The sequence below is a fragment of the Cucurbita pepo genome, chromosome LG01 (assembly GCF_002806865.2).
Source record: "Cucurbita pepo subsp. pepo cultivar mu-cu-16 chromosome LG01, ASM280686v2, whole genome shotgun sequence".
Taxonomy (NCBI): domain Eukaryota; kingdom Viridiplantae; phylum Streptophyta; class Magnoliopsida; order Cucurbitales; family Cucurbitaceae; genus Cucurbita; species Cucurbita pepo.
The window spans coordinates 1,672,031-1,697,057 of NC_036638.1; the positions used below are offsets into that span (position 1 = coordinate 1,672,031).

General features: G+C 36.9%; 3 protein-coding genes and 1 long non-coding RNA gene across 7 annotated transcripts; all 4 read left to right on the forward strand.

Moving 5' to 3' along the window:
• The first annotated feature begins 668 nt into the window (after window positions 1-668).
• On the forward strand, window positions 669-5,494 carry LOC111803392 (conserved oligomeric Golgi complex subunit 7). Its single transcript, XM_023687771.1, has 10 exons — window positions 669-1,053; window positions 1,548-1,637; window positions 1,750-1,869; window positions 1,949-2,050; window positions 2,130-2,410; window positions 2,975-3,120; window positions 3,273-3,471; window positions 3,590-4,265; window positions 4,544-4,876; window positions 5,029-5,494. The coding sequence occupies exons 1-10, from the start codon at window positions 769-771 to the stop codon at window positions 5,305-5,307; spliced, it is 2,511 nt and encodes an 836-aa protein (XP_023543539.1). The 5' UTR covers window positions 669-768; the 3' UTR covers window positions 5,308-5,494.
• Window positions 5,495-5,939: 445 nt separating this feature from the next.
• Window positions 5,940-6,823, forward strand: LOC111810022 (peroxisomal membrane protein 11B). The gene has a single exon (XM_023696560.1). The coding sequence runs from the start codon at window positions 5,991-5,993 to the stop codon at window positions 6,663-6,665; it is 675 nt and encodes a 224-aa protein (XP_023552328.1). The 5' UTR covers window positions 5,940-5,990; the 3' UTR covers window positions 6,666-6,823.
• Window positions 6,824-7,264: 441 nt separating this feature from the next.
• LOC111779714 (cell number regulator 6-like) lies at window positions 7,265-10,530 on the forward strand. 2 transcript variants are annotated; one of them, XM_023659838.1, is made up of 5 exons: window positions 7,265-7,448; window positions 7,691-7,798; window positions 8,633-8,747; window positions 9,002-9,270; window positions 10,034-10,530. In XM_023659838.1, exons 2-5 carry the CDS (start codon window positions 7,691-7,693, stop codon window positions 10,259-10,261), a joined length of 720 nt encoding a protein of 239 aa, XP_023515606.1. In that variant the 5' UTR covers window positions 7,265-7,448; the 3' UTR covers window positions 10,262-10,530. The 2 variants fall into 2 exon arrangements, with proteins under 2 accessions (XP_023515606.1, XP_023515611.1); XM_023659843.1 differs by having other exon boundaries at window positions 7,266-7,444.
• Window positions 10,531-13,050: 2,520 nt separating this feature from the next.
• On the forward strand, window positions 13,051-20,155 carry LOC111791658. Of its 3 annotated transcripts, none has more exons than XR_002814669.1 (5): window positions 13,051-13,186; window positions 13,453-13,616; window positions 14,589-14,702; window positions 17,704-19,623; window positions 19,697-20,155. It is a non-coding gene; the product is annotated as an uncharacterized LOC111791658 (long non-coding RNA). The 3 variants fall into 3 exon arrangements; XR_002814670.1 differs by having other exon boundaries at window positions 17,704-19,538; XR_002814672.1 differs by lacking the exon at window positions 17,704-19,623.
• The last annotated feature ends 4,872 nt before the right edge of the window (window positions 20,156-25,027 follow it).

Sequence of the window (25,027 nt, forward strand, 5' to 3'; positions counted from 1 at the left end):
TTTAATTGTTCGAGAACGAAAAGTATATTTTAATATTAAAAATAAATTGAAATTCATGGTTAATTAGTTGGCAATTTACAGAGAAAATTCAAGGAGAAGATTTGACTTTTCTTTGACTAATTGTAACATTAATAATAATAATAATAATAATGTATCGATTGTCACGTTGAGAGAATAATAATAATAATAATAATAATAATAATAATAATAATAATACGAAATGTTAAAATATTTTAATATTAGCAAGCGGGATTTAATTTGTGATGGAAAAACAATGATGTAGTTGTTTATGTGTCCCCACTAATTTTTTAATTACCATTTTATTTTTTATTTATTTTTATTCTCCACGTTCATTTATATTCAAAGTTTTAATTTATATTATTATTTTTAACATAAGATATTATATTATTATTTGTAACACGAAGGTATTTATTGAACAAGCCCAAAATAAATATTAGAGTTGGGCCAAACATGTGGAATTTGAAGGCCCAAAATGGGCCCAGATTGGTTCACGTGAAAAAGCCCAAACAAATATTACAGGCCGCTGATATTGAATCAGAAGGCCCATTTATTTATTTTTATAAGAAAAAGTATAATTATTATTTTACAGTAAATGTAATTTTTAATTTTAAGAAAAATTATTTTTCGAAAATTAAAATAAATCAGAATCGAAAGAGACGCTTGCTAATTACATTGGACTCCTTGTTCCGATCTCAAATCAGCTTCCAATTCCATGTTTCTCTGAATCGGATCAACGTCTGAGTAGCCATGAATCTGGATTTAGGTCCGTTCTCCGGCGAGAGTTTCGACCCGAAGAAATGGATCAATTCCGCTTGCCAGACTCGTCATCCACAGGAGTCTTTGGATAAACACCTTGTCGATTTGGAGATGAAGCTTCAAATGGTGTCCGAGGAGATTGCTGCCTCACTTGAGGAGCTCAGTGCTAATGCTCTCCTTCGTGTTCCTCGTGCTACACGCGATGTTATTCGTTTACGTGACGATGCTGTTTCTCTCCGATCTGCTGTTTCTGGGATCCTCCAGAAGCTCAAGAAGGTGACACTCATTTGTATATGGTGCAATTCATCTGTTCTTTCTTTTTGAATGATCTCTGGTTTCTTTTTCAATTTCCCGGGAAGTTTAGTAGGTCGTCTAGTTCTAGATTTGTGGCCACTCTGATTCAGAGTTTCTTAAGCATTTTATGAATTGTGTTTATTCTCTATGTTGCGACAAAATTATTAAGAGGGAAAGAAATGGAGGAAGGGAGGGAGAGTTTCATCTCTTGTCAATTTGTATTACTGGTAATCTTGCGCTTACAGTATCGGGACTTGATCTTCTAGTTAGTTTAGTAGTTTTCTGCGACGCTGAATTTGGGTTGTACTCAGTTTAATGTGAATTTAATAATGCTAAATAACGTTGTCGTATCAACCTTTTGACGAAGAGGATGCTCTACATGTTATATTTTTTTTTGAAGATGAACTCGTTTAGATACATTTGTGTGACGTCTCGTCCACAATCTCTCAGTGTTTCATGTATTATATCTTCTGCAGGCAGAGGGATCCTCTGCAGAATCTATAGCTGCACTTGCTAGAGTTGATACGGTTAAGCAGAGGATGGAAGCTGCCTATGAGACATTACAGGTAGAGACTGTTAGATGAAGTGCACTAGTTTTCATGTAAGTGCTTACACAAATTGACGGGTAGATGACACATGCACGTACTTGTATTTTGTTTTTAAAATTGTTTTCAATAGGATGCTGCTGGGTTGGCTCAATTAAGTTCAACGGTCGAAGATGTGTTTGCCAGTGGTGATCTTCCTCGGGCTGCTGAAACATTGGCCAACATGAGGCATTGCTTGTCTGCTGTTGGGGAGGTAAAATTCTATATGGGTGCTTTTTTTTTTACTCACATGTTTGCTAAGTGCAAGGTTGACTTGGTTGATGTTCAATTAGGTTGCTGAGTTTGCTAATGTAAGGAAGCAGCTTGAGGTCTTGGAGGACAGGCTTGATGCTATGGTTCAACCTCGTGTACAAGATGCACTAACAAATAGAAAGGTACTTATTCTTTTCAAGAACTTGAATCGGAATACATGATTTTTGTGATTTACAATTAAGAATTCCATATATGGTACAGATTGATGTTGCTCAAGATTTGAGGGTAATTCTCCTTCGAATTGGAAGATTCAAGTCTCTAGAGCAGAACTATACGAAAGTGCACTTGAAGCCTATAAAGCAACTTTGGGAAGATTTTGATTCAAAGCAACGAGCACATAAGCTTGCTAATGAAAAGAGTGAATTTCAAAGACCGACAACTAATAATGACTTTCAATCTAGTTTTCCATCCGTTTCATTCGCCAGTTGGTTGCCGAGTTTCCATGATGAATTGCTACTTTATCTTGAACAAGAATGGAAATGGTAGTGCTTACGTTCTAATGCTTTTATGTCCTGTTTATTCAGGAGAATGCATGATAGATAACTTGATATATTTTATTGTGTTATTAGTTTTGGTTGTTAACTTCCGTGAGTATCTTGAAGGTAAGAGTTGCTAGTTTTTTTTTTTTTTTTTTTTTTTTTGTTTGTTTTGTTTCTGGTCTCCGAAACAGTAACTTCTATTGAACAACAGGGAAGCAATTGTGGTCTTGCCTTGCCGTTTCCTATTGAACACATAAGATATTGACTAAGCTTGCTTTGGAAATATTGGCGTTTTTTTAGTATTTGATCTCTTTATATTATTTTTTCGCTTTTTTTTTTTATTACTTCTACACGTATCTTATTGGGACAAATTTAACCCTAAATATTAATTTCATCATATTGGACACGAAATTTTGAATAAGTGGTCGGTGATTAATTTAATACCTTCGTTTATTTAATCTTTCCTTTTCTGAGATTTGTAGCTAAATCTTCAGCGTTCTTGTGGTGAGGCTTCCTTCTTTTATTTGTTATTTGTTATTTGTTAAAACTAGAACTTGTCATCTGCAGGTGTATGATTGCGTTTCCAGATGATTATAAAGCTCTTGTCCCCAAGCTTTTGATTGACATAATGGCAGTTGTGGGGTCAAGTTTTGTTTCCCGAATCAATCTTGCAACTGCAGATGTTGTTCCTGGGACAAAAGCATTGGGGAAAGGTTTAAGTCAACATCTCAAATCAGTTTTATACTTTCAACTTTCAAACTTCATCATAGTGCTATGATGTGTAGAGGGGTAGCTAGGAGGTGATCTATGTCCCGTATATTTTAGTTTTACATTTTCCTCTAATCTGGTCCTTTTGTTGTTTCAGGAATATTGGATATTTTATCTGGAGATATGCCAAAGGGGGTCAAGATTCAAACAAGGCATCTAGAAGCACTTATTGATTTGCATAATATGACGGGAACCTTTGCTAGGAATATTCAACATCTGTTCTCAGAATCAGATGTGAACATTTTAACCAACACGCTGAAAGCTGTATATTTTCCTTTTGAAGCCTTTAAACAAAGGTAATAAATCGTAGATGTTGACAATCTTGTTTTAGAAATTTATGCACTTCTCTTTTCTGTATTCTACTATGCGCGTGCTATGTTCTTGCAATACATCCTTTATTCTCCTTTTTCCTAGGTATGGACAAATGGAGCGTGCTATCCTTTCCTCTGAAATTGCAGAGGTAGATCTTAGAGGAGCTGTCACTCGAGGTGTAGGGGCCCAAGGGATTGAACTTAGTGAAACAGTACGCAGAATGGAGGAGTCTATTCCACAAGTTATTTTATTTCTTGAAGCAGCTGTTGAGAGGTGCATAAGCTTTACGGGTGGTTCTGAGGCGGATGAGATGCTTCTTGCTCTTGATGATGTGATGTTACAGTATATTTCTTCACTCCAAGAAACTCTAAAATCCCTGAGAGTTGTATGTGGAATTGATCAGAGTAGTGATGGCATCGGGATAAAAAAGGAAACTGGCCTGGACAAGAAGGATGGAACCCGCAAAGTTGACTCAGCCTCAAACGAGGAAGAGTGGTCCATTGTCCAGGGGACTCTACAGATACTTACTGTGGCTGATTGTTTGACTAGCAGGTCTTCTGTATTTGAAGCTTCTTTGAGAGCTACTCTTGCAAGACTGAGCACGACCTTATCTGTTTCGGTCTTTGGTTCAAGTTTGGACCAAAACCAGTCTCACATAGTCAGTGATTACAGCAATAGGGAATCCAGTATGGGTGGCAGGGCTGCCTTGGATATGGCAGCTATTCGGCTTGTCGATGCTCCCAATAAGGCAAAAAAGCTCTTCAACCTCTTGGATCAGGTCAGTCAATTTTTGTACCTCTCTTTCTACTCGTTTACCTTCCGACCATGCACTTAGATTTTGGTTTCAACTTATGCCATTCAAGCAGTCATTAGAGCATCTTTCACCATACCATTACCCACCTTTCCTTTTGAAGAAGTTGGAGGGAGATTGAGAGAAGCTTAGCTGCTTAATTGTTTTCTATTGTTTTTCTCTGGTCAATTGCCGCTAGTGTCTTTGGTTCAGTTGATCTTTCTCTTTCTGTTTTAGCATCATCTGAGTAGTTTCTCGTTATGCAGTCAAAAGATCCACGTTTCCATGCTCTTCCACTCGCATCTCAAAGAGTTGCAGCATTTGCAGACAAGGTTAATGAACTTGTATATGATGTTCTCATATCCAAAGTACGACAACGCCTTAGCGATGTCTCTCGTTTGCCAATATGGGCATCGGTTGAGGAACCTAGTGCTTTTCCTCTTCCAACTTTTAGTTCTTACCCCCAGTCTTACGTTACCAGTGTTGGTGAATATCTTCTCACTTTACCCCAACAACTGGAGCCACTTGCTGAGGGTATCTCTAATAGCAATGCCAACAATGACGAGGCTCAATTCTTCGCTGCAGAATGGATGTGCAAGGTACCAATTTCACATTCAGCATACTATTTGAACATATATTGCGATTTTTGAAATTTCAAAACATAGAGCATGTTGCATTGAGTATCATCACCCCATCTGTTTGTCACTTTGAAATGAACCACTTATATGGATCCTTAATCTGTTTTCTGAAGGTTGCTGAGGGCACCGCTGCACTTTACACCGAGCAATTGCGTGGCATACAAAACGTTACAGATCGTGGGGCGGAGCAGTTATCTGTTGACATCGAGTATCTGACGAACGTGCTCTCTGCCCTATCAATGCAAATTCCATCAGCTCTCGCCACATTCCTCGCTTGCTTTTCCACTCCAAGAGACCAGCTGAAAGATCTTCTAAAATCTGACTCTGGAAAGGAGCTTGATCTTCCAACAGCAAACCTTGTATGTAAGATGCGGCGTGTCAACTTAGATTAGCAAAATTTTGACTGAAACATCTTTTGACCTTATGATCATCCTCATTTATTATTAATAGGTTATACGATTACCCTGCCAATAAACACACTGCATTAGAGCTTATATTAGGTAGTTTGTTTGCGTGCATCCTAACAAGTTGATATCTTCATTTAATCATGTCAATACTTGTTCCTGTCTTTTAAGTTCATCCTTTTATCATCTCCATGTAATTTACACTGCCAAGAACGAGTTTCAAGAAGTTTTAAAAATAGTCATATTGTGAGGATCCCAGTTGAAGTGAGGAACGAAACACTTCTTACAAGGGTATTAAAGGACAAGTCCAAAGAAGACAACGGCTAGCGGTGAACTTGGGTTGTTTTACTTTATCTCTTATTAATTAATTATTTTATATATATCATACAAATAATATCTTATATTACAAAATAATCTGCGTTTTTTTTCATGTGGATGCTATTTGTTATTCATAGAACACTATCTCAAAATTTATCCAGGAAAGACAAAAAAAATAAAATAAAATGAGAGGACTAATAAATAGAATAATTGAAGAATAAGGTCCAACCACAGCTACAATTATCAAGAACCAATATTATGTGGCTCTCATTTAATTTCCCAAAATTTTAAAACTCCTCCATGAGCCAAAAACCATCAACCCATCTTCTTGGTTTCTCAACACACCCATAGCCATGACTGACACAGTGGATAAACTGGTGATCTTCTTAGCCAAAAGAGATGGCATAGACAAGCTCGTCAAGACCTTCCAATATGTCTCCAAGTTGGTTCACTGGCACCTTGAAACCTCTCATCCAGACAAGGCAACCAGAGCCAAGAACTGGGAACTTGCTTCCGGCATCAGCCGGAAAGCCTTCCGAACCGGCCGCTTCTTGACCGGCTTCAACGCCCTCCGACGCAGCCCTGGCTCGACCCCAACGTTCCGGTTTCTCGCCGTTCTCTCTAATGCAGGTGAAATGGTCTACTTCTTCTTTGACCACTTGCTTTGGCTCTCAAGAATTGGGACTCTTGATGCAACGTTGGCTAAAAAGATGAGCTTCATATCAGCCTTTGGTGAGTCCTTTGGCTACATATTCTTCATAGTTGCTGATCTTATTATGCTGAAACAAGGGATTGAGGCTGAGAGAAAGCTTCAAAGCTCTGAAGTAGAGGATTCAAAACGGGAGAATGTGAAGAAAATCAGAGGTGATAGAGTTATGAGGCTCATGGCAGTGGCAGCTAATGTTGCTGATTTGCTTATCGCATTGGCTGAGATTGAACCCAATCCATTCTGCAACCATACCATCACTCTTGGGATTAGTGGGTTGGTCTCTGCTTGGGCTGGTTGGTATAGAAATTGGCCCTCATAGGATGAACCTTAACCTACATTCTTAGCCCTTCATGGTTCATCCATTACGCCCATTTTGTATCTATACTTCCAAAAACGTTTGCTTTAATCCTCATATTTAGATCAAAAGTTTGTGTCTATAATTTTCGTAAAAGGGTTTAATCCTCGTCTTCGAATCGACTTCATAATTCTCTTAAAAATAGGAACTTTTACGACAATCGGTATTGTTTCCGCTATATTTCACAACTTTCTAATTTAAAATCTTCTTAAAATTCTCGATAAGCAAAATTAAATTATAAAATGCAATATTTTGTAATCGGTAACATTATATGTACTTTGACACGATATATTTGATACGTGGTCGAACTATAAATGAAAATGTAAGCTCGAAATAAAATGAAAGTTATACCTTAAATCCCACGAATTGTACACAATAATTGTAAATATATTACTTGCATCCATGATAATATTTTGAAACTGAACTTAAAATTTAAACTAATTTTGTTTCCATATAAGAAAAAAATCGAATCTTTTCCAAAAATGGTTACACGAAACATAATCCGGGCGGTTCGGGGAAGTTTTATCTACCCATTACCCACCCATTTCAGTATTTCACAGTACAAAACAAACGCATCGAATTTGATTACTGCGGCTATGGCTTATATACGTTTCTTCTAGTCCGGGGAAGATTTCGGGTCGGTTGACTCTTCAAGTTCACTAAATCTTGAAGGCGAAATCAGATCTTCGCTGATTTTGCGAAGCGTCTCCGGATTTGTTGGGCGAGTTGATTTTTCTGCTGCGGTCGGTAAGAATTGTGTTTACTTTTCTGTTGTGTTGATCTTTGCAATTTTTTTAGTCCCAGAAAAGGATTGGTAGGATTGTCGATTTGTTTTCTTTTCTCCTAGGTTTGATTCTTATAAATCGTTCCTTCCGTTGTCGAACTGTTCAATGTCTTTGAAATGATGGGAAATTGTTGGATTTGGATTCGAGAAATAAGATGTGGAGTTCTTGATTTGTTGATTTTTTTTTGTCGGTGGACGATCTCAGATGGGGGATGGGGCGGCGCCTTCTCGGTATGTGAAATTGACGAAAGATCAAGCGCCCTTGGAAGAAATCAAGCCAGGGGAGCTTAATCAGCCCATTGAAGTTCCTCAGGTTTTCTACTTTTCTAGGAGCAATTTTTGTCGCTGTTTCTTTCTCATAATACCTCTCTGTCGATTCGAGCTTTGCTGTTTATATCATTGGTATTTGTTCTTCCGGTTTACAATGTTCAGAGCATATATGCATATCACTTCACGATCTGGTAGTATTGTTTGTTGATCCAATTGTGAGAAGATTCACTTGTAGTGGATGAACTGCTCTAGAAGTTGTGCATTTCGATGTTTTTTACACCAAATGTTGTAGGGTGAAGCTTTTATTTAATAAGGTTAGTAAATGTTAAACGATCGGGGGTGGCTAAAACTCGACGATGTTCCCACTGTGCCTGTTTATTGTGTGTTTACAATGTGCTAGTGCAACATCCCAAGCCCACCGCGAGTAGATATTGTTCTTTTTAGGCTTTCTCTTCTGGGCTTTCCCTCAAGATTTTAAAACGCGTTAGGGAGGTTTTTGCATCCTTGTAAGGCATGTTTCGTTCCCATCTCCAACCGATGTAGGATCTCAAAGCTAGCTACATGCATACTTGTTAAGCTGTTTGTATTCTAGGAGTTGTTAGGTTGTTGAAGTGGTGACGCTAGAGAAATACTCGATTGAAGCTTCAAGCGCCTTGTTTGGCCCTTTTTATCTGATATTGACCTTTTTCGACCTGTGCTCGTGTCTTCCATTACTCCGGGACATTTTTTGTTTTCTTGATTTGCAGCTGCTCGACCTTTTCTATATGCATACTATGTGTAATTGATGTAATTTTGGTAGTAACTTTCTGTAGGAATATCCAAGGGAAAACTAAAAAAACATGCCATTTATAATTGAAATTCTCTGGATTACTGTCAGTTAAATGTTCGAAAATGCAATGAGTGTGGACAGCCACTCCCTGACAGCTTTGAACCTCCAGCAGATGAACCTTGGACAACTGGGATTTTTGGCTGTGCTGAAGATCCACAAAGTTGTAAGTTTCCATATGTATAGTATTCTTCTTAATCTACGGTTCTCAGGTCGAATAACGGTGAACAGCTTTGCAATATGATAATTGTTTGTTTGTTCGTGCGATTATTCGTAGAACTAAGGGTTACAGAAACACATTTTGAAAGTTGAAACTTATGCAATTATGCCATTAGCACTACTCATTTCAAGGTCTGCAAGAGCAAGCTGTTGTCGTAACTTGTTTTTGTCTTTGTACGTGTGCCTATTTCGTGTATACAGGCTGGACTGGATTGTTCTGTCCATGTGTTTTGTTTGGGCGCAATGTTGAAAGCTTGAGAGACGATGATATGGACTGGACAAGGCCGTGCGTTTGTCATGCTATATTTGTTGAAGGTGGCATTGCCTTGGCGACAGCAACTGCAGCGTTCCATTGCATCGAACCAAACACGACGTTTCTCATTTGTGAGGGATTATTGTTTACCTGGTGGATGTGTGGTATATACACTGGACTCGTTCGCCAATCTTTGCAGAAGAAGTATCATCTTAAGGTAAATTTTCTGTTAACATGCTTATCAATCTTGATCTATTAACTATGGACAATCTTCTGTGGTTACGGACTCTCTCCAATCGATATGGGATCCCACAACCACCCCAGGCCCAGCGTCCTTACTGGCACTCGTTTCTCTCTCCAATTGATGTGGGATCTTACAATCCACTCCCTTCGGGGGATGGCCCAGTGTTCTCGATGACACTCGTTCTCTCTCCAATCGATGTGGGATCTCACAATCCACCCCTCTTTGGGGCCCACCATCCTTGCTGGCACACTGCCCGGTGTCTGGCTCTAATACCACTTGAAACCGCTCAAGCCCACCGCTAGCAGATATTGTCTCTTTGAGCTTTTTCCTTTCGGGATTCCTCTCAAGGTTTTTAAAACATCTCTATTAGGGGGAAGTTTCCACACCCTTATAAAGAATGTTTCGTTCACCTCCCCAACCAATGTGGGGTTTTCACAATTTTCCTATAATTGTCATGCATTGGAGTATTGGCCCGGAGGTTGAAAGAATAACATTACTCCGTGGGGGGCACTTCGAAGAGCTCGATGTGCCCATACTGTCTATATAGCAAGGGGCTAAGGGTGAGAGAAGAGACAGGATCTCAAGTTACGCTAGGGGCGTCACATAGGATTTAGAACAACCATTCCCCCTTCTTTAAACAAATGTGTGGTTAGTTAGCTTTCCAAAAGTGAGTACTGTCATATGGTAGTGTAGTGTAGTACATGCTGTATGCTAATCGTTGCACTGCTGATTGCAGAACTCCCCATGTGATCCTTGCATGACACATTGCTGTCTGCACTGGTGCGCTCTTTGTCAAGAACACAGGGAGATGAAGGGACGTCTAGCCGATAACTTCGCAGTCCCAATGACTATCGTGAACCCGCCACCCGTTCAAGAAATGAAGTCGGAAAACGAAGGTGAAGGAGGAACCACTTCAACTTCCAGTACCAACGGGCAGACCAATCTGGAAATGCAGGCATTGTAGATTCCATCATAGATCCAACCACACCACAGCATACGTTAGATAGTTTCGGTGAGCTCTTCCGTTACTCGAACCACCCCGAGAGTGTAATGACTCGCAGAGTCTTTTAAAGTTCAATCATTTATATGCTGTTTTTATTTTTTGACCTGAGGAGTTGACTTGGCTGAGTTATATCCAGATTTATGAACACTGAACACGGTAGATTTTAGGGGGTATTTTTACAGTTGGAGGACATTTATGTTATGAGTATTATGGCCATTACCTTGCTCTCCTGTTCTCCGTTCTAGATTATTAGTGGTTTTTTTTTCTTTCTTTTTTAAGAAATTTATAATTATGTCTGTTCTTTCCCGCCTGTTTTGTGTTAAAATGAGCATAATTCAACCGTAGTTGCCTCGATGAGCATAGTTTAAAAGTATTTAACGTGTACTGCTTTACGTTGAGTTGTTTTGATGTCGACATGTTTACTAAATCAATTCCTAGAGACGAATCGACTCTCATACCAATTGTCACAATCACACTTTCATAAGATTTTGCAAAACGAATTGTGCGGCACTCACCCTCACCACTAAATGAGTCAATCAATTCATATTTGTGAATTGTGTCGTTGTTGGCACAAATGACGTATACTTAAGCCTCTAGTACAAAAATGGAGAATGAAATAATTGGTGGGGTGTGGTGGGGTCGGGTCGGGTCTCTATCTCATCCTACCTCTTTGGGGGTGAAAAAAAAAGAAGCTAAAATTTAAATAAAATAAGATTTTTAATTAACTGAACTTTCAATTTCAATTCGGTAAATTCAGGAAGGTTCTAACAATCATATGATGGTTTCCATTTAAAATATTAAGATTCAATAATTAATTATTTGTTGTCCTTATCTTAAGAGGAAAAATTATTATTTTTTTTTTTTGTCAAACAAAAAAAATAATACATATTTATATCCCTATATATAAATATAACCAATAGACAAAAACCTTCAGAAAAGACTCTGGTTTCTTTATTGAACACTACTTCGCCTAATGGCCATCGATACCACTCCCCTCGAATTCGGCGGCGAGAGTGACGGCGGCCGTCGATGCGGCAAGTCTTCCAGCAGACCTTCTAAGTACGACGTCGTCGGAGACATCTTCTTCGGTAAGGATGATATGAAAGAATACGCATGGGATGGAGCTTTCACTGAGAAAACGGTTCGATTCATTGAAAGTGAGTCCGCCATGAAATCTCTGAGAAAGAGAAGCAATAGAAGGCCAGAAACATTCGATTGCTTTGAGTTCTTGAAATTCGTGTGGTGCTTCATATTTTAACTCTCTTCTTCTTCCACGAACATCGATTCGAATGTCTATATCCATCGATGAATTTCGATCTCCTTGTTTGTTTTCTTTCTCCTTCTTCTTCTTCCTTGCTCGATCGATGCTGAATCATCGAAATTTTTCGAACAAGGATTTGTAATTAATTAGAATTGTGATCTCTGGATCTGTCAATTGAAGTGATTAAAATGCTTCAGATATCATCGATCTCTGCTCGTTTCAATCTGTTTGTATAGGAAGACGAGTGAAAATTGTGGTCTGAATTTGAATAATTTTCTCGGAATCCAAACAGTATTAGGTGAACCGAATGATGCCAAAATTTTGCTTGATCAACTCGAATTTCTTGGAAAGCAATTTGCATTCTACAATAATGGAGTTGTTGATAAATCTCTCTGTTGTTAATTTTCAATTGTCACACGTGAAAATCAAGTGTAAATATGAAGAAGAAGAAGAACAAATTAGTGAAAAACAAAATTCAAATCCAATATAAAATATATAAAATAATATAAAAGAACAAATTCGAAATGGTATAGAATAAAAATTTTAAAAGATGGGAGAAGAGCGGACTTTAATCCTTTTAAAAGGTCAATTTAGTTTGTGTAAAACACCGACTAAATTTAATATAAATTATAATATGGTTAGAAAATTTTAATTTTTATTATAAAATAAAATAATAAATAATAAATAAAAAAGAGGTGAGGAAAATAAAATTTATAAATTGGAGGTTTGACCGTCGGTGGAGCTTATCATATTCCTTTTTGCTCCACTCATTTTTTTTATATTATTATTATTATTATTATTATTATTATAATTATTATAAACATTATAAACATTATTTTATTTCTCAAACTTCTGACCTATAGTGGATTCATTTTTAAAACCGACCATCCATTTTTAAATCACATTAATTCCAATAATCTCAAGTGTTATTTTATTTCTTTTATTTTTTCAATGTTTTTTTAATTTAAAAAAAAATTAAAAAAATTAAAAATTACTACCTATTAGGAATGGGTTATTATTGCAAATTTATATTTGAGAAAATAAACAGAATTTTCCTTCCATTTTGGGCCTTGAATGGGCCCAACATGAATACAGCCCACGGCCCGTAATTTACTTAAAGCCCAGATTAAAAAAAGCCCCGTTACAATTTTCTTTTTTAATTAGGTTAAATTATAAATGTTTGTGTATATTTTGTTATTAAAATATTTAAAAGTATTTAATAAATTATATGTTTAACAATAAGCATAATTAAGTTCTCCATAAATCCTGTTATTACTAAGGTTTGTGTATTTAAAATAAAGAACAATAAGAGGATTTTACACAATAATTAATCAGTTAAATTATGTAGCCGTTCGACGGTTTTCCACGGTCAACGTCAAACGGTCTTCAGAGCCGTTATCCGTCACGCCAGCTGTCTCGACCGCCGCGGATTTTACACAGACTATATATATTTCTCCCGCAGTCACACTCTTATTCGGCACATTCTCATACTAGAATCAGAGCGCTCCATCAATGGCCTCTTCCCTTTTGAGTGTTCGTTGCCGAAATCAAACGGATCATTACCAGGCAATCGGAGAGCAGAATCGAAAGAAGTATCTCGCCTCGTCTCGGTGATGCAAATAGAGGTGATGTAACTTAATTTCAGCCGGCTATTCCGAATTAGGGGTTCATTGGAGAACTTAATCAAATGATTGTTCGTTTTTGTCGACACGTTTTCTATTTTTTCGTGGTTTCGATTACGGAGGATTAGGGCGTTTTTAGTCGGTTCATTGCTCCCATGGTAGCGTGATTATTATCTTGGACTCCTCGTTTCATTCCCTGTCATCTTCTATCTCTTCTCTGTGTGATGAGCCAATGGACAATCCTGATATTCAAATTTATGTATTGGCAGAAGAGAACAGGACGACGAACTCTTATGTCATCGAGTTTTGTTCCGATAACAGAGAGGGGAAGAACAAGGCAGTTGTTCTTGATGAAGTGATTGCTTGGGCAACAGAAAAGCAGTTCGTCTTGTGATTGAGGCTGGTTGGATTTTCGCATCTGCTAGGAATACTGGTATGATTCCAACCCCAAGGCTGTGAAGTTGAATTTAAGTTTTTAGGGGGCGTGGGAAGTAAATGTTGTTTTGAAGTTTTTATTTTATTTTATTTATCATTTGTTGGCTGTGAAGTTGTGTATTGTAGCTTTAGCTTCTTTAGATGTTACCTCTGTTTGGATTATGTCAACATTTGACTGCAAGTAAGAACAGATCACAAAATATTGCTTGAAACATGTCTGGCAATGCTACTAATTCTTAGATTTCTTAATTACTCAACTAACATGTTTAGAAACGAAACTGAGAGGCCTTTCAGGGTGCATCTTCCTTCTTATATTCCTCAAGCTTAGTACAGCACAGAACATATTTAAGACAACACTTTTTGTGCAGGACACCCTAACTGAAGGCACTATATAGTGCCAGTTCACAAAAAGAGTCAATAGGTTTAACTTTATCTTGGAAACCACATGATTCCTTTCGATCCAATATAAAAGCTTCTAGCAGAAAGGACCAACCTCTAGCAGAAAAATTACAATGTAGGAACAAAAGGTCAAAGACTTTTCTATTCTTTTTAGTACATACAGCAAGCATTTGGAACTTTTGGAGCTTTTCCATGAATGTCAAGGCAAAAAGATACACTCTCAGCTTCTACAAAGCGGATTACCCTCTAACAAACTGCCACAAACAATCATAACGAACATCGTGTACTTCGGTGATTTGGGGTCTACCAGTTTTCTGGCACTAATTTTCGTTAGGCTGTAATATGACATGACAACATCCTCTGATTAAGTTATCAAGTGTGATATATGCAGATTCTTCCATAGATTTTTTTTTTTTACCAATTTGAACAACATTCAGTTTTTGCTGTTTTATATTTTCAATGTGTGAATTAACAGCCCTGCAAAATGAAGGACAAACTTTGTTTTATTTTCTATTAAGTTTACGAGTTAAAACTTTTTGACATTTTCTGTTTCTTATATTTTCTCTTAAAGGTAGAAGAAAGAATTTGATCAGCTGAAGAGAATGGCAAAGTCTAAGAAAGAATTTGATCAGCTGAAGAGAATGGCAAAGTCTAAGAAAGAATTTGGTCTGCTGAAGAGGAAAAGGTAAGAGTCTAAAAAAGATGTAAGCATCTGATGTGAGTGAATTTAAAATGATCTTGTTGCTTAAGAAGTTTTTGTGTCTTACTAGCTTGCTTCATTGGAAATTATTATATGACTGCAAGTCACCTGACAAGGTGCAAAAATGTTTGAATGAGATTTGGCAATTGAAAAATACTATATCAGGAAGAGGGATCACACAAAGGAAGTTTTTTGATTAAGGAATGAGGGATCACACTAAAGTGAAGAATTGTTTGATTAAGGAATGAGGGATCACACAAAGAAAGTTTTTTAAATTTTAGAGGAAGGAAGCACCAGAAAAAAAAGATTTGCTTAATTGGTTGGTGATAAAGAAAAGTTAAAATGTATTTGGTCTATAAATTTGTTAATGGACAATTTTTTGGATATTTTTAGTTTGTGAAAGTTATGTGTGTAAGGAAGGAAAGAAGAAAAGTTTGGATACAAGAATTGTGGGTTAAAGTAGTATGAGAATGGTGGATCAAGGACTATTCACTTTCATAAACGTTACGACCGAAAATGGAAGTTTGTTCAAATTGGAGATTTGGAAAGCTTATTTTGAAGCCAAGAAATAGGATGTCATATGCCATAAGAAGTAGCAATGAACTTGAATCAAGGACATGGAAAAGTGAATCAAGGACATGGAAAAGTGAAGAATTATTGGAATCAAGGAAGGAGGGATCTATGATGGTTATGTATGTAAAGAAGAAAGGACAACAAATTTGAACTTTCAAGTTTTTGATTATGGACAATCTTTTGGAGCTTTTTAGTTTAATGGTTGGGTATGAAAGGACGATAAGTTTGGATACAAGAATTTTTGTTTAAAGCATTGGACTTTTTTTTTTTTGGATCCATAATAATTTTTGAATTAGTCTAATGAGGTTTAATTTGGGGGAAGTGAATCTAAGTACTATAACGAGGAAATAGTGTAAAAGAATTTTCTTAATTGGTGGTAAAGAAAAGTTTGAGTATATTTGATCTATAAATTAGGTAATGGTCAATCTTTTGGATTTTTTGAGTTTGATAGTTATGTAGGTAAGGAAGATGAATTTGAATATGGGAGATGTGAGTATAAGATTGGACTCCCAACTTTTTGATAATGGATAATCTTTTGGATTTTTTTTTGTTTAATGGTTATGCATGATCGGACGGAAGATAGATAAGTTTGGATACAAGAATTTTGGTTTAAAATTTGAGATTGAACTTCAAATTTTGATAGATGATTTCTCGTCATTCTCGGGATAAAAAATAATGTTTGAGTTAATATTGTCCAATCAAATTTTATTTGGGGCAAGTGAATAAATTATTATGATGATGAAATAGGGTACTCGCTTCGAACGGTCTATAGGGGCTTCGTTGAAGAAATAAATGAGATGATATCCTTATTTAAAGAGGAAAAAGATCTACTTAGTGTGGTAGATGGAGGACTATATTTTTAAATAGATAATTCGAAAGTGAAATTGTTAGAATCAAGGACAATTGGAGAGCAAACAATTAATGGAATCAAAGAAGAAGGGATAGCCGAAGGAAGTTTGTCAAATTTTAGGGAATAGGAAAGACTAATAAAAGAATTTGCTTAATTGGTTCTAAACAGAAAAATTATTGGACGTTGAAGCAAAGGTAGGCTGTGCAATATCTCTCGATGCTTATGGAAAATAAGAAATATAAAGGCCAATTAGTAGGAGATTTCGGCAATATCTTCCTGAAGACGAATGTTGCAAAATGTGAGCATCATAAGGTTTTTGCAACTGTAACCTGCCAAGCAAAACAAGTGATCCTTGCAGCCGCTCAAGGTTTTAGTCCTTACTTTTATTTCATTCTTATTTATGTGGAAGTAATTAGTTTGAAGTCCTCTTAACTGTCATAGGTTAGGTTACAAAACCACACAAATAATTAAAAGTTGTGAGAGAATGGATTTAAGTGGTCAAAGATTATACGTTTAAAAATTTAACAAAAAGAATAAAGAATCATGTGTTTGACTTAAAAATAATTAAGGCTAATATTTACAATCGAAGAGAGAGGAGGAAGGAGTGGTTATAAAAGAGAGTAAGAGAAAATATCTATGAAAATGAGAGCTTAGCATTTATTATTTGACTGTCATGTTCGATAATATTAAAGATCAATGGGGCCATGACAGCAATTGCTCTGACATTAAACCCAACAAAGTCCTTAAACACTTAGCCGACTTCTTTGACTCTTAACTCCTCCTCATATCTTCAAGTTTAATTAAGCTGTAATTTTCCTATAAATCAACCAATAGAACTAGCACTTAAAACTAGCTCGAGTCCTCAAGAATGGTGTCCCTGAAGATGATTTCCTTTGTGTTGAAGCTCCTAGTTTGCTTTGCATTGCTTCTGATTGCCTCGCCCATTTCTGCAATGGACAATACTCCTCGTATTCGTAAGACTCTTTTTCTTCACGTGTTCAAGAAGTTCTACATTAAGAATTCTTATAAAATTTCTTGTTATCTAACTTTTAGAACTATTTTCAAAATTTAAGTTTTGAAAACTAAAACCAAATAGTTGTCAGATGTAGTCTACATTTAGGAGTAGTGTGTTTGTAACTCTTTCATGCAGGTAGGTTCCCACTATATTAATTGTGTTAGTGAAGTGGGTGCTAAGTGGGTGTTTAGATATCTCAACATGTTAAAGTTGATAGTGGACGGACCTAAAAGCAAGAGTATGGTCTAGCCATTGATCATGGGTCAATGACGAGCTGAGCTATATATTTCTAGTGGCCAGCCCGTGGCGGCAGAAAACAAACTTGAGTTAAAATAAGAAATATACCCATGAATGGATACGTTATCTTGCCTTTCTCTTCAAATAAATGCCAATCAAAGTTAACTTTGTTTATGACAAAGTGTGGCTTTAATTACCCCATTTCAGCTCTTACACATGCTACTACGATGGTAGCAGCAGGAATTTTTCTTGTTGCTCGGCTTCTTCCGCTTTTTATAGTAATACCTTACATCTGGTGGTACGGGTTTCAGGTAAGATGGGGATGGAGTACAAGCTTGTTGGAAAGGCTGTGGTGGTAGCAAAACCAGTGAGACAATTGTCTGCTGATTCCCCATGGGGTGGTGGTTATCACATCCCTTAGTTGATGACATTACTTTTCAACTGCTTTCAGCTGTGCCTTTTTCCTTTGTGTTTATAGGCTTTTTGGGAGAATCAATCTTAAATAAAGCTACAAATGTATTTGTACGACTCTTCTCAAATACTTTGGTTTTGCCTCAATGTTCAAGCTCTTCCTTTCTTGATTGGGTATCACTAAGTTTCTTTCGCTTACTTTTTAGTTTAGAGATATGAGGTAACTGGATGGTTGCTTCGGCTAACACAAACTGATAAAGACGAGTGGTAGGTAGCAAACAGTTACAGAGATGGGTTCACTTGGCCTCCAAGTTCCAACCTCGCTTTTGTATTCCACATTGAAACAAATTAAAGCTGCATCCTTCTACATGTGTTGAAATGGAGATCTATAATCATCGCTGAGCCTTGTAGAATGGGCTTGTAACCAAAGTGGGAAGCTTTAAAGTGCTTGAAGGTTGGTTCTTATTGGGTTGGGTTCTGTGGAAGACGACCACTGGCTGTTATGGGGAAAGTTTAAGCTGCTGGGTCTCATTCATCTTGAGTCTTTACAGGAGAGTAAAATTAGCAGTTTTACTGAGTGAAAGAGTGAAATCAGTCTCATGCCAAACATCATAAATCAGATGAGAGTCACCCTATCAAGTCAGAAAAAGAACTCTTAATTAAGTCAGAAAAAGAGGAAGGGAAGGAGTGGATTCTCTCTTGTATGAGTATGATCAACAATCAAGCCATAAGAGAAATGATAATCAGGTCTTCCACCAATCATACAAAAGCAGCTTCAGTAGCCTAATATCAGCACAAGTGGGCGTAAGCGTTTACCTTTACCCGTTTAATCAATCCCTGGGATACTAGGTCCACTCTTTAGCACACCATAAGATCGGACATATATTAGGGCTTTAGCCCGAGGGAGAAGGGGTCCCAGATCGATTGTACAGTGTTCTTGCTCTCGAGTATGTCAACCAGTAGTTTTAGGAAATGGGGTTATTTTGAGAAAGTAATATTATAGGCTAACAAGCAATAGATAACGACATTGATAGCGTATAACTCGAGTAGGAAAAATTGACAACTAGTCACAACTCCTAAATATATTTTGAGGCATTTAAACCTGATTTTATCAAGTGGTCATACCCCATAAATTATAATAATAAAATAATAAAAAACTAGATAACATGAAAGCAAGTAGAAAGAGTTCGAAACAGAATATGCAGCTATATACTACACGTCTTGGACAAACGTTATGCAGCTATATACTACACGTCTTGGACAAACGTGATCGTAATATGTAACCATATGCAACACACCTGGAACAAGTAATGACCGTGATACTAGCCCTTAGATCGGAGCGAACTGTACGAGACTGTGGCGGGCTTTACTGAGCAGCGTAACCTCTGCTCCATTTGATGGAAGGATAGTGTTGACGGGTTCTTTCTAGCCCAATAGTGCCTCGACAGTCACTTTTTATATAAAACTGAGGTAATTTTATGAACGAAAAGATATCAGCGACCAGACTTCATTGACTAATACAAGTTGATGCCCATTAGCCAAAAGTCTTCTCGATTACCTATTTTTCAATGTTTTTTACCTTGAAAGTGCAGCCCTCCCCACATGTCTATTGGGTTAGTTAATATGTATTAATACACCACCAAAATCTCTCTAAACCCATTCAAGTTTTGAGCTTTATTTTCTCTGCAACCAGAAATTAATGGCTTCCCCAATTGCCTTTGTTCCTTGGAAGGAGGTAGTCTTCTTCGCTTTGCTTCTTCTGGCTTTCAACGTTTCCGCTAGGGAACTTGTTGGAACCAGAATTGTGGCTCGCACTGTCCGTAAGTCTCCTCTTTTTAATAATACCCATCTCCCAATGTTGTTTTCACTTTACTTCTTGTTCTTTTCCAATAGGTGAGATGACAATAGAGACAAATGGTGAGATGGGCAGGAGATTGATTGCAAGACAGTTGGATACCTCTTGGGGAGGAAATTATTCTCCTCCTCCCCCTCGTCGTCCTCCTCCTCCGCCTCCTCCTTGTCGTTATACTCCTCGTCCTTCTCTTCCTCGTTCTCGTCCCGGTTCCCGTCCTCTTCCTCCACGCTGATCCTCCAAGGGAAAAAATTTGAATTGTTTGTGTGTTTTATCTTTAATTCCCTTTGTTTTAGCATGTTTAGATTTGGAGGATAAGGATATTTATGTTTTAGCATGTTTAGATTTGGAGGATAAGGATATTTACAAGTAAAGTCCTATGAACTTTCTTTTTTCTTTAATGGTGTTGTGTGATTTTGGTCAAGCCATAGGCGCAAGCCCTCTGGAGTTAATGACTCATATCTTTCTAAACAATGTTAGTTCAATTATGAGAGCTCAAACTTTATAGAGTTTTGATATTATTCTATACAGCTTTAGTTTTAAAACTCTACGAATTTCATAGATCTCATTCACATTGCCATTATTTTATGGGCGAATTACCAAACAGGGTGCAGATCATTTGATCTAGAACAGCCATGAGAGCCCAAACACAGTCAACCACTTAAAATGGGCGAACTGTTTAAATGCAAGTGGATCTTTTCTGTTCTGTGATAGCCCATTTTCCCATCAATGAAAATTTAACCTTAAATTTGGCAATAAATAACTAAATAAGATTAGTCTCAGCTACCTCCCAGCTTAATGCTCTACTGTTTCTGCAACCAACAACACTCTTTTTACTGCACAAAGCTCGTACTACTCGTAAGCTGTCTGTCCCATTATTTTCTGATGCTAGCTTTTCTTGCACCCTCTCAATATTTGTCCGCTTCGAAGTTTAAAGAGTGTGTTTGAGATGTCTTTTGAAAGAATGTTTCTAAGTTTTGTGTACTTTTTAATGTTTCTTTTTTTAAGGACACTTTTTATAAATGGAAGGACTTTAAGCCTTTGTAAAATAAAAAGGTCCAGAGTGTATAGTAAAAAATACTATCTCCGTTGGTATAAGACCTTTTGGAAAATCAAAAACATAATTACGAGAGCTTATTCTTAAAGTGACAATATTGTAACGTTGGGAAAATGTGTGAAGGGTCGTTATTTCTAACATATTATTTATGTTAAAATGTTCGGTAAGGTTTAAGGTAACATGGCTGTGGAGTACAAAGATGCTGAGAAAGCTGTGGTTGTAGCAAAAGCAAAGAAACCCACTTCTGATGATGTCCCACGGGGTTGAGGTATTGTTCATCATCCAATATTAAACAACTCTTGATGAGATTTTCAACTGTTTGGTGTCTTTTAATTGCTTTGTTCTTCCCAATGCAATGAAATATCCGCACACTTTCTCTTACTAGAACCTAACATTTCATTAATATTATGCTTGTCGACACGTAGTATAAGGTTTAGATGTCACTCTAGAAAGAATCTCTCTACAGAGAGCAGCAACTATATGGATATCATCCATCATCTGGAAATGATAAAAGTAGATGGATTCACCAATTCGAACTTCCCACCTTGAGTGACTTGAGAAAAAAACTTTATATCTGATGATAGCCCTCCATGGAGAACGACATGAGCTCTTGGGAGGGAATCCTTCCAAACTGGTGGCTACTGTATTTGCTAGAGATCACTTCAGACCATAACTTGTCTTTTTTGCTACAGAAACGCCAAATCCATTTACAGAGGAGAAGAGGGCAATATTAGCTTCATTGACTTCAAAAACTCTGAACCCTCATTTAGATTTTGGGGTTGTGACCATGTCCCAGTTTACAAGATCAGACCCTTTCCCATACAAAATTTCTCATCTTCTCAAATCTCAATGGCTTTACAATCACGGATTGTGGCTTTAAAAATTGTGAGAGCATATAGGTGGGCAAATTGATCAAAACTGATTGAATCAAATTTTCCATTTTCAAATAGACAACAATAACAAGAGCCTGCCAACTTGTAACCGTCCAAACCTATTATTAATAGATATTGTCCGTTTTGGCTCGTTACGTATCATTGTCAACATCATGGTTTTAAAACGCGTCTGCTAGGAGAGAGGTTTCTACACCCTTATAATGAATGTTTCGTTCCTCTCTTCAACAGACGTGGGAGCTCACAATCTACCTTTCTCCCTTGTAATGAATGTTTCTCACAATCCACCCCCTCCCTTATATGGAATGTTTTGTTCCCCTCTTCAACTTCTCACAATCTACCTCTCCCATATAATGAATGTTTCGTCCCCTTCTTCGACCAATGTGGGATCTCACAATCCATTCCCCTTGAGGACTCAGCGTCCTCGCTGGCACACCGCTCGGTGTCGGGCTCTAATACCATTTGTAATAGCCCAAACCCACCGCTAACAAATATCATCCGCTTTGGCCCATTACGTATCGTCGTCAGCCTCACGGTTTTAAAATTCATCTTCTAGTGAGAGGTTTTCACACTCTTATAATGAATGTTTTGATCCCCTCTCTAATCGATGTGGGATCTCACATTCCACCCCCTTGGGAACCTAGCGTTCTCATTGGCATACTACTCAGTGTCTGGCTTTGATACCACTTGTAACAATCTAAGCTCACCGCTAACAGATATTGTCTACTTTGGCCCATTACGTATTGTCGTCAGCCTCACAGTTTTAAAACACGTCTGTTAGGAAGGTACAACAACAAATGGGGATAGACTTGTACAAATCTATTAGTGATAGCAGTCTATCAGCAATTAACTTAGACTGCTATCACTAATATTTGCAACCACTCCCTTAAAAATTCGTCCTTTTAATATTATATATAAAATTACATGACAAACAAAATGAGACCCTTTCAAAATATATTGAATATTAGACTGTTTCCTCCACATGTTTACATCTATGCATATTCCCAATTTTCTATGCTCTAAGCATAGAGGTATGAAGAAATTTCCTCGAATGTTCCCTATTTTCACTTAGAATAATTAACATTGTTTTGAAATGTTGTTCTTCCAGCCAACCAAAATATCTCATGTTCATACTCTTCTTCATTCTTTGAGTATCAAATCCTTCCATAGAAGAGATGGGTTTTGGGATTCTGGCTTTTGAAATTGGTAGCAACATCTACCAATTTCTGCAGATCATACTGCATCTGTTCCTGACTGGTTGCCTTCATAAGAACCAAAAAGCTATAATAATGATAGCTTAACCCCCAAGTAACCAAGTTTGTGTAAATCTTCAAAAAGGTTTACAAATAGACGTGTTGTTTTGGGGCGTTTACTTTGACCATATTGGAGAACAAGTTGACAGAAAAATAATAGCTATCCAAACAGGTGCCTCACACAGCCGCAGGACGAGAGCATAAAATAACAAATCTTCTTTAGAATGCCTTCTTCTTCAAGGTTTTGATTCTTGGCCTCTTGGAAGTGAAGCTCTCTATAAGTTTGGTGGGTTTATATAAGCCAAAACAAAGTCTCTATTGACACAGCTTGAGCTTGTAAATATGGCTTCCACCAGACCATGTTTTGCTGCTTGGAAGATTGTCTTCTTTGCTTTACTTCTCCTTGCCTTCAACGTTTCTGCAAGAAATCTTGTTGGAACTAATGTAGTGGCTAGTATAGCTGGTAAGCTCTCCCTTGAGGTGATGTTTTTTTTTTTTTTTAGAGATGTTTATTTAATTTGTGATTATTGTGCATATCCGTCCTGGACGGATTAGGGAATTCTCATTTAAACGGGTAATGAGGGAGGGAGCGGAAAGAGGTTTTTTCCTGTTAGTTAAAGGGGGACGGAGAGTATCCGTCTCTGCTCCCAACCCCGCCTGGACATCTCAAGTCTTCTTAAATGACCCAAAAAAGAAAACCTAGAACCAACTACTAACTTATAAGCTTTTTACTCCATATTCAAATTCACAACAAAACACATCAAATTAAAAAAAAATTGAATTTACGTCAAAGTTTTATCGAACTTAAAATATAAGTTGGAAAAATTTGTGTGACCAGGTGAAAGGGCAGCGGATTCAAATGATGAGAAGGGCACGATGAGATTATTTAATCAAGTGTTGGATACCGCTTGGAAGGGACACTATAATCCTCCCAACAAGTTCAACCACCAACCTTGAATGTTTGTTTATGTTCATTCCAACATAATTGAATTCTATATATATAGTTTAGCTATTGTGTATAAATGTTTCTCTAAGTTCTTTACATCTAATTGCTTAAATTAAAGATCATGAATGGTGATATGAATGGTGATAATACTGAACTGTGTAAGTGTCAGTTCTCATACGATTAGAAAGAGGAGCAAAATATTTTTTGTAAGGGTGGAGAAACTTATTCTTACTAGACACGTTTTAAAAATGTAAAAAAAATTTATTTATATTTAACTAATTTAAAATCGAAATATCAAACTAATATCAATATAAATGTGTTAAGAATCGAGATTTAAGCTCGAGTTTGATGACTTTTGGGATTTACAAGTTTATTTTTTTTTTTTTTTTTTTGTACGTTTCTAAGAAATCAATAATTTTTAGCCTTTCAAATCCGATTAATAATCAACTTAAATCTTTTTTTTTTTTATTTGCTAAAGTCAACTCACATGATAATAAAAAATTGAACTAGTCCTATTTGTCGGCTATTCGAGTTTATGAACCAGGGGAAAAAATCTAAATATTTATATTTAAATTCTAAATTTGGCCTTAAGTCAAAATTTAGTCCAAATAAAATTCTCTATAATTTTATAAAACGCCATTTTTTTTTTTTTGAGTTAGATTTGGTTGGATTTGAGTTTAGTTGAATTTTTAGAAAATTGAAAAATTGGATATGTTTAAGGGTTGAAAATTTTATGGTCAGGTCAATTCGACCGACTTGAAAATAGGGTTATAATCCAACCCAACCCTATCCTACTTTTAATATTATTATGAAAATTAAGAACATTTGACGTGTATAACTGATTTTAGTGATGTGTTGGATCCTCTTCTTTTTTCTAGATGGGTCCGATAATTCGAGAACTAGGTTGAGGAGTTTGAGGGATTTCTTGCTTCAAGATACTCGGTTTCAAAGTTCTAGTCCCATTTTACAATCATTGGGAAATTTGAGTAATTCAACCGTCCTTCATCTCAATGATTTTCGATTCTAAGATTCCTATCGAGCTTGGAAGCCTTGCTAATCTTGGACATCTAGACCTCTCTAAGAATACGTTGAGTGGATCAATTCCATTTCGAATAGGAAGTCTTGTGAGGTGGTAGGATCTACTAGATCTAAGTAATAACAGTAGAGGAAGCTTTGGCTTTGCTCATGTGTTGAGCATAGAAAAGGAGCAAAACCGTTCAAATGTT

What these genes read in the sequence shown, in the direction of transcription:
- LOC111803392 (XM_023687771.1), top strand. Translation starts at nt 769, where the DNA reads ATGAATCTGGATTTAGGTCCGTTCTCCGGCGAGAGTTTCGACCCGAAG. An exon ending in CTGCCTATGAGACATTACAG is followed by an intron (nt 1,638 to 1,749) that starts GTAGAGACTGTT and finishes TGTTTTCAATAG; the next exon opens with GATGCTGCTGGGTTGGCTCA. An exon ending in TTTGAAGCCTTTAAACAAAG is followed by an intron (nt 3,472 to 3,589) that starts GTAATAAATCGT and finishes CCTTTTTCCTAG; the next exon opens with GTATGGACAAATGGAGCGTG.
- LOC111810022 (XM_023696560.1), top strand. Translation starts at nt 5,991, where the DNA reads ATGACTGACACAGTGGATAAACTGGTGATCTTCTTAGCCAAAAGAGAT.
- LOC111779714 (XM_023659838.1), top strand. Translation starts at nt 7,691, where the DNA reads ATGGGGGATGGGGCGGCGCCTTCTCGGTATGTGAAATTGACGAAAGAT. An exon ending in AGCCCATTGAAGTTCCTCAG is followed by an intron (nt 7,799 to 8,632) that starts GTTTTCTACTTT and finishes GATTACTGTCAG; the next exon opens with TTAAATGTTCGAAAATGCAA. An exon ending in TGCTGAAGATCCACAAAGTT is followed by an intron (nt 8,748 to 9,001) that starts GTAAGTTTCCAT and finishes TCGTGTATACAG; the next exon opens with GCTGGACTGGATTGTTCTGT.